At 48.7% G+C, this 14,053-nt stretch overlaps 7 protein-coding genes across 7 annotated transcripts; 3 read left to right on the top strand and 4 right to left on the bottom strand.

The window, feature by feature from the left end:
* Window positions 1-4,440: 4,440 nt before the first annotated feature.
* BDW43DRAFT_300736 (quinone oxidoreductase family protein) lies at window positions 4,441-5,494 on the top strand (the record flags this gene model as incomplete). Its single annotated transcript, XM_032044950.1, has 2 exons — window positions 4,441-5,216; window positions 5,272-5,494. The coding sequence occupies 2 exons, from the start codon at window positions 4,441-4,443 to the stop codon at window positions 5,492-5,494; spliced, it is 999 nt and encodes a 332-aa protein (XP_031899829.1).
* Window positions 5,495-5,807: 313 nt separating this feature from the next.
* Window positions 5,808-7,221, bottom strand: BDW43DRAFT_300735 (uncharacterized protein; the record flags this gene model as incomplete). Its single annotated transcript, XM_032044949.1, has 3 exons — window positions 5,808-6,699; window positions 6,754-7,002; window positions 7,127-7,221. The coding sequence occupies 3 exons, from the start codon at window positions 7,219-7,221 to the stop codon at window positions 5,808-5,810; spliced, it is 1,236 nt and encodes a 411-aa protein (XP_031899828.1).
* BDW43DRAFT_100631 (uncharacterized protein) lies at window positions 6,968-8,089 on the bottom strand. Its single transcript, XM_032037739.1, has one exon. It carries the CDS (start codon window positions 7,872-7,874, stop codon window positions 7,224-7,226), a length of 651 nt encoding a protein of 216 aa, XP_031899827.1. The 5' UTR covers window positions 7,875-8,089; the 3' UTR covers window positions 6,968-7,223.
* A 620-nt stretch (window positions 8,090-8,709) lies between these two features.
* BDW43DRAFT_278178 (uncharacterized protein) lies at window positions 8,710-9,325 on the bottom strand. Its single transcript, XM_032042137.1, has one exon. It carries the CDS (start codon window positions 8,976-8,978, stop codon window positions 8,820-8,822), a length of 159 nt encoding a protein of 52 aa, XP_031899826.1. The 5' UTR covers window positions 8,979-9,325; the 3' UTR covers window positions 8,710-8,819.
* A 265-nt stretch (window positions 9,326-9,590) lies between these two features.
* BDW43DRAFT_278177 (inositol polyphosphate multikinase) lies at window positions 9,591-11,456 on the top strand. Its single transcript, XM_032042136.1, has 2 exons — window positions 9,591-9,997; window positions 10,113-11,456. The coding sequence occupies exons 1-2, from the start codon at window positions 9,909-9,911 to the stop codon at window positions 11,332-11,334; spliced, it is 1,311 nt and encodes a 436-aa protein (XP_031899825.1). The 5' UTR covers window positions 9,591-9,908; the 3' UTR covers window positions 11,335-11,456.
* A 122-nt stretch (window positions 11,457-11,578) lies between these two features.
* On the top strand, window positions 11,579-12,236 carry BDW43DRAFT_311721 (mitochondrial 37S ribosomal uS19m domain-containing protein; the record flags this gene model as incomplete). Its single annotated transcript, XM_032047241.1, has 4 exons — window positions 11,579-11,705; window positions 11,781-11,796; window positions 11,928-12,110; window positions 12,194-12,236. The coding sequence occupies 4 exons, from the start codon at window positions 11,579-11,581 to the stop codon at window positions 12,234-12,236; spliced, it is 369 nt and encodes a 122-aa protein (XP_031899824.1).
* Window positions 12,237-12,522: 286 nt separating this feature from the next.
* BDW43DRAFT_278174 (putative TFIID and and SAGA complex TAF10 subunit) lies at window positions 12,523-13,999 on the bottom strand. Its single transcript, XM_032042135.1, has 2 exons — window positions 13,503-13,999; window positions 12,523-13,403 (listed from the first exon to the last, which is right to left on the bottom strand). Exons 1-2 carry the CDS (start codon window positions 13,890-13,892, stop codon window positions 12,945-12,947), a joined length of 849 nt encoding a protein of 282 aa, XP_031899823.1. The 5' UTR covers window positions 13,893-13,999; the 3' UTR covers window positions 12,523-12,944.
* Between the last annotated feature and the right edge of the window lie 54 nt (window positions 14,000-14,053).

Raw genomic sequence — 14,053 nt, 5'->3', positions numbered from 1 at the left:
ATGGCTGAAAATTTCCGAGCAATAGGATAATTGGCTTTGACCATGGGCCACACCACGTCATCATAGCAATCTTCGCATACCGTGAGCTCTGGCAGTTGCGGTATGTAGTGCCACGTATTAAGCGCTAGTCGGCTACGGCGGCAGTCCCGGAGCACGACTTTGCGTCGAGCGTAAACCATGAATTCGCTCAGCTTGGGTTGGGGGGAATGTTCCTGCTCGGCACGATTCGCAGCAATGTCGAGAAGGTCAATGTACCGGACAAAGCGGGGGCTGTCTGTCACGAAATCACAGACCCGCTCTTGTAAGGTGGTGCATAGCTTGAATGTGTCCTGGTGCGGGGGCATAAGGATCCTCAGGTTCCTAACACACGCCGAGCAGATGTTGAACTTCGGAAGGAATGCCCCTGTGTCCGGGTCGACGACGCGGTACCAATATTGCTCGCTGACAATGCGCCCGGTGCAAGGCTTAGTCCCTGGTGGCGGTTGGGCTATCTGGCATAGCAGATGCAAATGGTCGAGCTGCTTATTGATGGTTTGCATCCAGGCTAGTCTAACCCACGGCTCACTCATAGCACAGCGGATCTTTTCCAATCGCGCTCGGGGAGTTCCTAGAATGAAGACGTCGCGGAATTTCGACTTGCGCATCTGTTTCAAACATGAAGGGCAGATGTCCAAGTGAGACATGCCTTTAATCGTGTACCAATCTTGGTATCCGGCCACTGGGACAGACCTAGGGCAGGGTAGCAGACACTGGCCAGACCTGCTCGGAGATGGTGGGCGAACGGGTTGTGGGAGACTAATCTGTAAAGACTGCAGATGCTCGAGAGTATCTTCCGGGTTCCTCCAGGAAGCAGGCTTCAGCGCCCCAGTCTGGAATGAAACAGTCCGTTTGGGAAGAATGGGAGCAGACGGCTCTGAGGGTACTAACTCTGGCACCGGAGTTTCGACGAGGGATGTCGGCCGTGAGCCTTTATTGATTGATGGTGGGTTAATTGTGACTGCTCTGGGTGCAAGTTGTGGACAAGACGCTTGCCCAACTGTCCCCAACGAGGTAGCAGGTGGCCCACTTTTGGCCACAATAGGACTGGCCAGCTTGACAACGTGGGCTGGGGTAGGTGGGCCTGATTTCTTCTGTGAATCTTCGGAGGAGCTTCCAGGATCTCTTTGTTCATGTCGACGCCTCATTTTCTCTTCCAGTCTTTCGGCCAGACTGATTGTGCTTGAAGGCCTTACGGAAGGCTTCTCACTTCCCTGAGGTTCCGGGCTTCGGTTTGAGCCGTCACCATGGCCTTTAGTCTTGATTGTAGCCGAGTTGGACTGGTAGCCGGGGGCTGTGCTAGGCTTCTGAGCATTAGCGGCTGGTAGCCTTGTAGAACTAGGACTGTCAGACTTGGCGCTTTCCGACCGCTCTGGCACAGCAGAAACAGATTTGCTTGGCAGCGGAAGACTGAGGACTTGAGTTGATGATTTTGCAACTTTCTGCGGACTTGGACTGACCGGAAGAGGTTGCTTAACATTTGCTGCTTGCCTTGCCGTTGACTGTCCTGCAGGTTGATCAGGCTTGACACCCCCCGGCTGCTTTAAAACAGAAGCAGGAGGCTTGCTTGCCAATGAAGATGCGCGAGCGGTGAGAGACGGGCTTGTCGTCTTCAGCGGGCCTGGGTTAGCTGGAAGAGGCTGCTGGACCTTAGCTGTGGGCTGTACTGTAGGACGGCCAGGCTTGACCCCCACCGGCTTCGGGACAGAGGAAGCAGGAGGCTTGCTTGCCACTAAAGATGTGCTCTTGGGGGTAGACGGGTTTGTACTATTCGTTAGGCCTGGGTTGAGTTGGGTTGGCTGGTGGACTTTAGTTGTCGACGATCCCGCAGAACGGCTAGTATTGACGGTCTCCGGTCTCTTTGGAATAGAGGAAGTAGGCTTGCTAGGCAGCGAAGTCATGCGCAGGGGGGCAGTCGGTTTTGTGACTTTCAGCGGACTTAGGTTGGAAGTTGCTTTATGCAAGGCTGGGGCGCTGTCCTTTTGTGCCTTGGAACTCTGGGCGCTAGAGTCTAAGGGTCTCTGCTGGCTAGTTGTGGGCCTACTATTCCGTACCGGTTGAGATGCTGGTGCACGTGGCTGGCCTAGAGGGGATGTGTCCCGAGACATGGGTGGTGTAGCCAAAGACACAGGCTTGAGTTGAGATCCTTGCTGTTTGGCATTGCCAGTATCGAATAGGATGGGCTGCTTAGGGTCCAAAGGTGGTGTTGGTGGTCCTGAACTATCAACGGAAGATGAACTCTCATGGCCATATCCTCCTAGGATATCACCTTGGACAATGGTTGTGAGTGAGAATGTTTCAATGATTAACGGGTATTGATCAATGGATCCTCTGGCGCAGACCCCTTCGATTCCAGGCTTGTCTCCAATCTTGGCCAATCCGTGCTGCTCGCGAGAGAGCGATTCAATCTCGTCTTCCACCGTCGGCGCGGGTGGCCACCGGGGCCGCTTGTCCCAGAAAAACATGGCTGACCACAAGGAAGAGAAAGCAAAAAAAAAAAAAAAAAAAAAAAAAAAATAAAAAAAAAAAAAAAAAAAAAAAAAAAAAAAAAAAAAAAAAAAAAAAAAGACAAAAAATTGAAAAAATTGAAAAAATTGAAAAAAACTCCTGATGGCACGATGTCGACGATCCAAGGGGAAAGGGAATGTTGTACAATGGTTTGGGGGAGCCACGGACTATCCTATTGCAATGGCGCGGTGGATTAGAGACAATTTCCTGGTAGCTGGCATGCTATATTCGTCGTGTCGAACTCACTTGGAGTTGCGAAGAAACCACGATATATAAGTTTGGATCCGATGAAACAGGTTGGGCCGCAAAGGTTGAAAGTAGAGTGACAAAAAAGAATTGACCGGCACTGTGTTTCTTTTTTAGTGCTTTGGACTATAAATATTAATTGGGGGGTTATCAGAGTTTCCCTGTCATATACAATAATTGAATTTTTCCCAAAAAAGGGGAAAGCATGGAAGTGTATATAAGTCCCAATGAAAACCTGGTCGGGCAGCCTCTCGATCTGAGGGCCCTATCGGGGCATAATTGGGCGGAAAGGCGACGAATCAGGCCACACGGCGATCGTGGCCAGAAGCTGAGCATGAAAACGTTTGGCTCTCCGCAGGCCAAATCAACAAGGCACGGAAATCAGAAAATGTCAGTCTTTGGCGGAGACCAGGGTGATGGATGTCCTTGCATCTATATGTGAGTAAGAGTGGGACGAAGGCATCCACGGCACTGCAAAGGCGCCAGATCAGCCGATTTTCTGTCGATAACAGCTGAATCCCCAGTAGAATCAACCAATCACTATCATTCAAGTCAAACGACAAAAACGAATGTGGGTAAATATTGCAGGATAATGTGGGGGAGACAGTTGGCTACGGCTTGCTCATACGCGAAGACAAGGCGAGGCGAGGCGTTGCGTGAAGTACCTCAGCCTCTTTCATCATTGGCGACCGCTGGTCGCTGTTAGGCCTCGTCGCCCCGGACAGGTTGCCTACTGAAGTCCATACCAACCAAATTATAGGGTCCATGACGGCATCTCGCCTTTGTTGACATAGAAGGCTATGATGCCATTGCGGCTGCTGCAGGCAATTGCCGGCGCTGAGTTGTCTTGAAGCATGCTCAGATGACTATGGAGTCATTGTAGACTTTGTAGTATGTTACACGATTAATAATGAAAAGGGAATCGATGATAGGCAAAACACAATGGGATCCGACAGTTGGGCCGATGGATGTTCAAGTAGTGGTTTAGCTTTGGTTTAGCAGAGTCTCATTCTCTTGGGCAGTGGTGCATAACGAACTTATACATAGTCTGACTAATACAATATGCATAAACCCCGTGATTCGGAGTTCTTCCGTCGGATATGACGCCATCGGAACAGGCTTGCTTGTCCGACAGAAGAATAATTTCAACATTCCCAAGACTATGAAGAAAAAATTCAAGGACGTAATGTGGACGGTGTCTGTCGCATTATTAATAAATAATTCCAAAGTGAAGGCCGGTGCTTTCCTGACAGTCCATCAACAACTATGGAATCGATCCGCAATATAGTAGCAGAATACGAAGTGCGGGGAAGAGAAAGTCATGGATTGAGCAAATGCCGTGATATATCAAGGATTTGAGACAAAAGATAGCAATTGGATGACAAATCAAGAGGACGGTTTTCTGGAACCAGGAAGTCATCGAGTATACTGAGTTAGATTATACATACATACGTAAATCCACCTGGTGGTTACTACTTCTTTTATAAATAATTATCCGGAATTCGAATGTATCTTAACCGAACCCATTTCAATTCCCTCCTTCGTACGGCTTCCTCGAAGGTAACATCCCAAAGTGTCGTCCGCCTCGCCGCTATTCGCGCTCAGCTCAACCCATCACCGATCTCACTATTCTCGCACCAAACCCGCACCATGTCTATCCCAACGACCATGAAAGCCGTGGTGGTCGAGAAACTCGGCGGCCCTGAGGTCCTCGAGTTCAGATCCGACCAACCCGTCCCAACCCCACAGGAAGGCCAATTGCTCGTTAAGAACAATATCTCCGGCGTCAACTATATCGACACCTACTTTCGCACGGGTCTCTACCCATCATCCAAGCCGGAGATCCTCGGCCGTGAGGGCGCCGGGACCGTGGTCGCACTGGGCCCTGGTTCTAACCCGTACAATTTCAAGATCGGCGATCGGGTCGCTTGGCTGACTACAAGTGGTTATGCCGAATACACAGCCGTCCCCGCCGTCAAGGCCGTCAAGATTCCTGATGAGATCACAGATGAGGATGCCATTGCTGGCTTCCTGAGCGGCTTGACAGTTATTACCCTTGCTAAGGAAACCTATGCTGTCCAGAAGGGCGACTGGGTCCTTCTGCATGCGGCCGCTGGTGGTGCTGGATTCCTTATGACTCAGGTTCTTAAATCCCTTGGTGCCAAGGTGATTGGAACTGCAGGTGGACCGGAGAAGGTCGCCTTAGTGAAGAGCCTAGGTGCGGACGTGGTCATTGATTACCGTAGTGAGGAGGGTAAGGATTGGGTGAAGAAGGTTAAAGAAGCGACTGATGGACGGGGTGTTGACGTCGTTTATGACTCTGTTGGAAAGGACACCTGGGAGGGAAGCCTGGAGGCCGTTAAGAGGAAGGGTACTATCGTCTGGTTTGGTAATGCTAGTGGTCCGGTACCACCTCTGCCTCTTGCGTAAGTTTATTCTTTTCTCTTTCCGTCAAAGCTATAGTACTAACGATATGAACAGGAAATTGTCTCCTAAGTGTGTCAAGGTTGCTCGGCCCACCCTGTTCGGCTACATTGAGACCCGCGAAGAGTTTGAATTCTACGTGAATGAGCTATTCGCCCTGCTCAAGTCTGGGCAGCTGAAGGTCAAGATCCATAATATTTACCCCTTGGAGCAGGTTATCCAGGCTCATACCGACCTGGAGGGCAGGAAGACCACTGGAAAGCTCCTTCTCAAACCATGACTTGTAGGGGACGTACATGTAATGAGGAATGTTTTTACCAATTATTTACATTAGTTTTCGTGTATTGACTATCAACGGCAATCATAATGCGTTTTGAACTATTTCAACTTGTGTACAACCCACGAATCCGTGCATATGAAGAACTGCAATAATGCCGAAATTACAGCATGAACATAAGCATAAGGTTGCATTGGGGGGAGCCACAAGACTTAAGGATCTCTCCAGTCACCGCCTGAGAAAAGCCAAGAAAGGTTGGCATACACATTGCGAAGAATCTTTTGAACTGAGCGGCAGCTGAAACGCGTGGTACAGCTTACAACGCCTTCTCATCTCCCTTCTTCCCGGCGCCATCATCCTCCATCTCAGTCTCATCAGCATCATCCTGACCGCCCGCAGTCGAGTCAACCGGCTTCTTCCAACCCAGCATAAGATCGTTACAGAGGACTGTGTAGTTCGAGCAGTAAACTGTATGAACATCTTCGAAGAAGTTGAACCCGCAATTGAGCTCCCACACTTGAGTGATCACTTTCATTCCCACGTAACAGAGCTTGAGCAGATCTTCTTCTAGGAAGAATTCAAAATCAGGCAATGAGGCGATCTCGCGTTCCCATTGCAGCCTGTCTTCAACACTGAAGTCATAACGAGGCTTGCCAGGATCAAGGTACGCTTTCCCCATCAATTTGCCCACGGGGTTCAGATCGGGTGCGTGCCGCTTGTAGAATTCGTGAACATCTGGTGTGGGAGGAGAAACCGCAGTCACTTCAAAGCCATGAATGTCCTGGATAAGTGCGCAATGCAAAGCTTCCTGATTCACCAACTCCTGGAATCGAAGGGCTTGGGCGTCTGTTCCTGAACCAGCTAAAGCAAACTTAACCACCTTATGAGCGACGTCAGTTTTCATAAGGAAGGTGTCCGTTCTCTTGTTCCAGTTATTCTCCTCAACTTGGACATTATAGAAGTAACCACCAAAGAGGGTAGAGCAGCCTTTGTTGAAGTCACCAGGGCTTAATGTTGCGAATTTCTGGTTTTGCCACAGCTCGTTGTTCGCAATGTCGCATGACTTGCGCGCCTCATCGATGTTCTCTTTATACTTCGGGCACACATTATGATAGAGGAGATAGGACAGAAAATTTCGGATTGTGACAGTTGCCAGCTTCACCATATCCTCACTCTCAGGGTTAAAGAAGTAAGGGAAGTACGATGTCCTGTGAATCATTAGTTCTGCTAGTCACGTCTGATTATAACTAAGGTTGTCGTACAAGTAACCCGTCACGACTGCATTGAAATCAACAGTGAGATCGGAACAGGCTCGGTGAATGCTGGCCTGCCCTTTAGCAATGAGAGCTTGCTCACTGTCAAGCTGCTGGAGTTCGCGTTCATCCACTCCCGCAAACATCTTTGGGCCAACATCGACTCCTCCATATGCTAGGTACTTCAAAAACACCTCGCGCCTGTCCGGCTCCAAGCGACGATTCTTCTGGTAGCGTAGGATGGCATCCTCGATGCAACTAGAAACATATCAATATTTTCAAGACACAGAGATACAACCAAGACTTACTAGATAAGAGGTTTGGAGCTTTTCCCCAGATATTTAAATTAGTTGCCATCTCTCTCCTAGATTGTTTCGCTTACCTGTCATAAAGTGCTTTCTCCTCCTCGAACTCCTTTGGGGTTATAGGCGCATCAACATAGTACTCCTCAAATCCAGTAGGTTTACCCTGATGCATGGTTAATTAAGATAAGTGAGCGTAGTTAAACAGGGGGTCTTAAGTACTCTGCCGTGCTTAGCCTTGGATTTGGGCTTTCTCTTCTTTTTTCCCTTGGGCGCAACCAGATCCACTGTAGCATTCATACTCTTCCCCTCTTCACTGTTAGTGGCGGACTGATGAATAGAGGTTACTAGGGCATCTGTGGCTATAGCTCCATCACCAACAGCTGACTTGTGGGCAGAGTTAGTCTGGTCGACAGTGATCTGGACAGGACCAGCCCCGGTAGTTTGTCCAACTTCAGCAATTGACTGATGAGACGAGATAGTTGGGTTGCCTGTTACCTGTTCAGGATCAGCTGGAGCAGCTTTTTCAGTATTAACAGCAGAGGCAGTTGGGTTGACTGTAGCCTTGATAAGCTCAGTCGGGGTGACCTCTTCGTCTCCAACCGCTAGCTGGTCAGAAAATTCGGCTTCGTTATTCAAGGTCTGAACAGAACCAGCCAAATTAGCTTCCACTCCGCCAATAACGGGCTGAGAAGAGCCTACTGGGGTGTCCGTGGCCTGGACATGATCAGTCAGGGTTGGTTCGCTTGGTAGCTGGCTCTCCTTGACACCCACATGAGGACGAAAAAGTAGATCCTCCGTATCTGAAGTAATCCCAGACGGCTCCATGATAAGATGAGTATCTCCTTAGTACCGAGTGGGAGGTGTTGAGTGGAGGGCAGGAAAGAATCCAAAACAGCCCCAGATCAAAACGGGCTGGGAGACTGGTAAAGAGGAACAACGGAAAGGATGAGTGAATGGTTCCTGAAACAGAGAATAACGTGCACCTACAAGTATAGAATCTATGAATGCTTGCTTACAACTAATCAGACAGCGGGTACCCCAAGTATTGTTTGTAGTATTGTTGCATCTTACGTTCCTATTGTTTATGTTTTTTGCATGTAGCACAAAGTTCTAACCTTGATGTGAATACTGATGACAGACCCAAACTTTTATTACTCTATTTAAACGCTTTCATGTAGTGCTGATTAGAACTATTGTCTAGTTTTCTACAATATGTGGACCAAGAGACTGTGAGACTGCCAGATCTATGTACTTGACAATATTCTGCCAAGGCTAAAAATAACACTACTCACGATAAAGTGCCCAGGCTGTCCCACAGTTAGGTCTTATTGGGCCCTATCTGAAACACAAGGGTGACTGTATTACTTAGCTCGACTAATCTGAGCTGGAGCGCCAATGCATCTCAGCTGACAAAATGACATACAGTGTAGAGCAACAACACCAAAGCATAAAAGGGCTAAGTATTGAGGCCTGTATTCTTATATGTTTATATGAAATATACATTGATCTATTTTGATACGCTTCTTGGTTTATCCTTGAAGGCAGCCAATACGACTGAGGAGAATCTGCAGCAGACGAACTGCCACGCCTGGGGAGCATTCAGGGACTTCTAGCTTCTAATTTAACACTTCCTGACGACGGTAACCAAATGAAAAGATCCCCGGTATTGATCATGACGAGCCAGGAAAACTGAGTTGCAAGTCAATCCACGCTCTGTAGGAGTCGTGCCAGAATTCCAACACCCTCTTCTAGAACGTACGTATCGGGATATCATCTGTCACACGCTCGGTCAGCGGCAAGAACAAGGGTAGAATAGTGGCCTTGGGGTGGCCTCTGAAACCCTTTTGCCCCATTCCAAGCCATGTTTTGAATTATCACTGGGATTCCATTCACCAATAGCTTGAAATTAAGCAAATCATGGCTGATCATTGTATTGCTGGTCTGCCCAATGTCCCGAGGAAAAAGCCCTTAGGCGCTTGGAGGAATTCTATCACCACTGAAGATCCAGGCTCCACAAACAGAGTACACCGTAGTTAGTGGGTGGAATATGCAGAGCTTTCTCCGCCTCAAGCTTGTTAAAATAGTTATTCGGTCCACCACCCAGGGAGGGGACTCCATCATGCCCTCATAAGGTCTTAGAATGGGAAGAACCAAAAGAACAACCCAGAGTTTCCCGCTGGTGTGTTGAGTAAGAGACCCGCACACGGTGTACTGGCCTTGAAATCAATTCCAGAAATTGGGTAATTGAATGAATATTGTTTCTAGCTTAGCAGTGCCACAATGGGTAATTAACCAGGGACCAACAGTGTTGTACTACTAGGTAGGAGTGAAAGTGTTAAATTAACCTAAGTCCATTTATTAAATATATTGATGAAGGATGGTTCAAATTGAGTTCCTGTATGCTTGACAAGCAGAATGCAACGCTAGAGTGGAAAGGGAAAGATGTCACTGCGCGTAAAAGGTTCCACGTTGCTTAACCTTAAGATTTGCCCAAGGGTTTCCCTCCCCCAGAAAATACTCTCTCTAACCAGTGAAGTGGTTCTGGAACAAATTTCCCCCTGACTGCCGATCATACCTTCTGCAACACCTCTAGGTAACATTAATATTGCACAGCTAAGACTCTTGCTTACCTTGTCTCTCCTTTAGTGTCCTCTCTGTGACTTATTCTCCTTCCTTCAAATCAAATATTCACAAGTTGTTCCATCCACCCCTTCATCGACTACCCGATCTCTCTTTGACCGCGCCTCTGATCGTGTCGAGATTCATGGAGTAATGTCATAGAAATTAGTCATTTTACCTGCACTAAATTTAATTTTTCTCTATTCTTTCTTCCCCCACAAAATTAAAATAGCCACAAGAATGCCATCTTCCGCAAAGTCAGATAGCTCCAGGGCTCAAAAGCTGGATAACGACAGCTTCGTTGCTTTTGACCATGCCGCGGCTGGACAGTAAGTTCTATCCCGAACCAGCTAGGATTGTAGATGGTTACGCACGTGAATTCCAAAACGCCTTTTCAACTGCAAGCCATCTGCATTCTTTAGATTTCGAGACTAACTCGTACAGTGAGGGCGTTCGGTGCACCCCCTCCGGCACCTTTATCGCGAAGCCTTGCACCCCCGCGGAGGTCGCATTCTACGAGTCCTGCGCCCTCCACCCGGCTTTCGAGCCCTTCATCCCTACCTACATTGGAACTTTGACATCCGCAAATGAACAATCACCGCTTGCGCTCGCCAGTGCCCAACCAGGCGCTATCGTTCTCCCCATCTCCGATTCGTCGGAAGCCTCGACAGCTGTCGCAACGCCCCAACCCAGCGGGGCTACAAGTGCGCCGGAAGAATCTGCACAAGAGGATGGGCAATGGGTACCATCGGGTGGGAAGAAGATCGATACGGGTTTGTCCATCGTGTTGGAGAATGTGGCATCTGGGTTTAGACGGCCGAATGTCTTGGATGTCAAGTTGGGGGCGAGATTGTGGGCAGACGATGCGCCGCTGGCGAAACGGACAAAGTTGGATACCGTGTCTAAGGAGACGACTAGCTCTAGTCTTGGCTTTCGAATTGCTGGTATGAAAGTGTGGACTGGCGTGAATGGGGAAAGTGACGAAGGGAGCAAAACCGACCCCTATGCGACCAAATACGAGGGCGCCGAGGGCACGAAAGGCGAGGTTATTGAGAAAGACGGCTACAGGCGTTACGACAAGTGGTACGGACGTTCATTCAGCGACAAGAATGTGAGGGAGGGCCTCGAGACTTTCCTGGCTGGCGCGAAGGCTGGTGTTGTTGATCGCTCTAAACTCATTGCTAGGAGGCTGGCCGATGAACTGAACGAACTGCAAAAAGTTCTTGAATCCGATGAAAGCCGGATGTATTCCTCGAGTGTCCTGATCATCTATGAAGGTGACCCAGTGGAGATGGAGAGTGCACTCATGGTGGAAAAGAGCGCCAGGAAGAACTCAGAAGAAGGGTCAGAGGAGTTGGAGGAGGAAGATAACGACGAAGAGTTTGAACTTCAACTCCAGCAGGACGGGGCTTATCAGGTGGTGGATCTGCCAGTCGGGACAGATGGCAAGCCCCAGCAGGCCATTAATATCAATATCGAGGCGGAAACAGCTCAGTTAGGTGACCTGGAAGACGAAGAGGACGAGGAAGACCCTCCAAAGGTGCATGATCTTCGTCTAATTGACTTTGCGCACGCTAGCTGGACGCCTGGCCAGGGACCTGATGAGAATGTGCTCATGGGAGTGCGGAATCTGGCGAAATTCTTCGATGAACTTGCTGCAGAGTAAACCTACAATTATAATAGTCGCTGGCGACTTGTGGATATCATACTCATGCACCCGGTTATCAAAGTATTAGTGACCTTTTAAGTAGTATCTGGACGCTACTCTCCCCTGTCACCCATAGTATTTAACTGGAGTACATAGAATAGAATACCATAGATTTATTGAAAAAGATATTACCTTGGCTTTCTTTTACTCATTCATATTTCCGCTTTTCATGCAAATGTATACAAAATTGAAGTGGCACGTGATGACTAAGCCAATATACCGCCGCTCCGAACAATTTGTATCGGGCTATCGCAACAGCCAAACCAACCCAGCAGATCGCGACAAAATGTTTCCCACTCGTGCCCTCTTGGGGCGCTCCGCCTGGAAAGGTGAGCTGTCCTATGATTACAGTAATCAACAATCATAGAATACGTTTCAATCGCTGATACAATCCACCGCAACAGGTCCAAACATTGTTCCGTACGTCCATCCCATCAGTCAAACCAGACCCCTCCGGACCTTGAAACAAAGCCACCAAATCCGATCCAAGACCACATAGACCATAAACTGAATGTTATTGAAAATGTATATAGCTAACGCAGAACGAGCAGTCTTCCTCTGCCCCGTAAACTTCCCCCTCCACCGGGCACACCCCCGATCAAGACACAGAAGCGCGGAGCAACAATCCTTCCTAATTTCGTGGGTCTGCGATTCTCAGTGCACAATGGGAAGAATTACCAGGATGTCCTGATTACCGAGGAGATGGTTGGAAGGAAGCTTGGTGAATATGTCCTGTATGTACCGTACCGTACCTTCATCTGGTTTTTGATAGGTGGTTAAAGAAGGATGGATTTAGCTGACTTTTGATGTTGCTTAGGACGCGGAAGAGGTTCACGTATAAGCAGTCGAAGAATAAATAGAAGATGGTTGCGGCTTTATTTATTTTGTGGGTTATGTGGTTCTCGAGCTGCGCGGAGGGCGTCTAAAATGGCGCGGCATGAATGACTTGTCGCTAATGGATGGTCCCCTGCGAAGGGCAAGCTTGTGGAAAGTCCCGGTTGTGTGGAATTACTATACTCTCTATTGGCGTTTTCGTATTCTTGTATATCTATGTTGCATATGTCAGATGTAAAATTAGCAGTCACTGTCACTGACACCGTGGAGTCAGGATATTCAATATCATTGAATCAATCTTATCTATCTCTCGGTTCTTTAACGCATAATGAAGGAAAATCAACCAATGTCGACCTCGATAGCAGCAACGAAGTAGTACAAAATTGACTATTACCATCTTTTCTTCACCATCCCAAACGCCTATGCAAAATCTTGTGTGGTAAAATTTTAGAACCCAAATGCAGGATATCGTTTGTCCTCAGCCCAATATGTACGCCAGTAAGCAAACCCTTCCAATAAAGCCGCCGTTCGATATTCAGTCGACAGCGGTCAAGCACGAAATATCCAAGATGGGCATCGCCATCTCCAGGTCGTCCGCTCGGGACGTGAGATACAGCTTCGTGTCTGCGTCATCACAACTTAAGGGAAAAAGCCCCAACATCAACTCGTGCCTCAAAATTACTTATTGACGGCCCGAAAAGCCATCCATCATGGTGTATCTTGTCGCCCAATCTCTATCGGTAGAACTCCCCTCTCTTCACACTCACACCGTACTCGGAAACTGCCATTCCCAGATCTTCCATGGTGAGCACTGTCCGACCTTGTCCTGAGCCACCCGAGCCACCACCACCAAACCCGGGTCTCTGAATTCCCAGATGTGTATTGGCCTTGCCCTTGCCTGCGTCTCCACCAGAAGCGCCGGTAGCAGCACCTGCCGCACCTGCGCCAGAAGCACCAGTAGGCATGTTAAGACCAGATGCAGCGTTGAGACTGCCCATTGGATTGCTAGCGGAGGAACTATTAGAAGCCCGGATACGCGCGTACTGGTATGAGTCCGCAGCGATATCAGCAATGAATTTTTGCGTCGCTAAGGCGAGAAGTCGTGCTAGGTGTGGCGGTGTTTGGTTGGGGCCGTTTCCCGGGGGTGGTAAGCCGGCAAGGGTGAGATAGTGAGCGGTTACGGCATCGGGGATCTATTTCCGTGTTAAGACTTACATGGCAAGCTGTATATATCGGGGAAGTACAAAAGAAGGATGATTTTAAGGCAACAAGAGGAAAAGAAAAATACTTACAATAGGCGCATACTCATCCATTTTCCCCAAGAACTCGCGCAAACTTGTCTCCTTTTTTGACGGAGCCGCTGCCGCCGCTAAAGCATCAACCGATGTTGGCTCTTGGATTGGATTCCCTATGGCAGGGTCTTCCGCGTCGTTGCTATTCGTCATTTTAGTGTCGGCGTTGTTCGCGTTTAGATCGATATCCTGCTCGATGGAAGCGTCCAAGCCAGCAGCATCTGTTGCATCGGGTTCAGATTTCGGAACAGTTGTTGCCCCAGACGAATTTGCTGCTTCGCCAGAGGTTGTGGCTGGGGACGCTGAAAGTTCTTGGGAGCCAATCTGTGACAAAGGTGGTAGTTCCGATGAAGGTGGGACAGAGGTCTGTGATGGCGGTTGGTCGGCCATGGTGCGAACAAAGGAAGGACAAAAGAAGGCGATCAGGAGATTGGGCTGTAAAAAAGGTAAATTATCCCTGTTTGGCAGCGGACGAGTTGGAACGAGGTTCCTCAAAGTCGGGGCGTCCGATGGATGGCGGCGATACGTCGATGCGAACGAGCGGAGAGAGC

This window comes from Aspergillus alliaceus, assembly GCF_009176365.1.
Source record: "Aspergillus alliaceus strain CBS 536.65 unplaced genomic scaffold BDW43scaffold_25, whole genome shotgun sequence".
NCBI classification, from domain to species: domain Eukaryota; kingdom Fungi; phylum Ascomycota; class Eurotiomycetes; order Eurotiales; family Aspergillaceae; genus Aspergillus; species Aspergillus alliaceus.
This window is presented reverse-complemented; position numbering and strand designations above follow the sequence as displayed.

What these genes read in the sequence shown, in the direction of transcription:
- BDW43DRAFT_100631 (XM_032037739.1), bottom strand. Translation starts at nt 7,874, where the DNA reads ATGGAGCCGTCTGGGATTACTTCAGATACGGAGGATCTACTTTTTCGT.
- BDW43DRAFT_278178 (XM_032042137.1), bottom strand. Translation starts at nt 8,978, where the DNA reads ATGATCAGCCATGATTTGCTTAATTTCAAGCTATTGGTGAATGGAATC.
- BDW43DRAFT_278177 (XM_032042136.1), top strand. Translation starts at nt 9,909, where the DNA reads ATGCCATCTTCCGCAAAGTCAGATAGCTCCAGGGCTCAAAAGCTGGAT. An exon ending in GACCATGCCGCGGCTGGACA is followed by an intron (nt 9,998 to 10,112) that starts GTAAGTTCTATC and finishes TAACTCGTACAG; the next exon opens with TGAGGGCGTTCGGTGCACCC.
- BDW43DRAFT_278174 (XM_032042135.1), bottom strand. Translation starts at nt 13,892, where the DNA reads ATGGCCGACCAACCGCCATCACAGACCTCTGTCCCACCTTCATCGGAA. An exon ending in TGGATGAGTATGCGCCTATT is followed by an intron (nt 13,404 to 13,502) that starts GTAAGTATTTTT and finishes ACACGGAAATAG; the next exon opens with ATCCCCGATGCCGTAACCGC.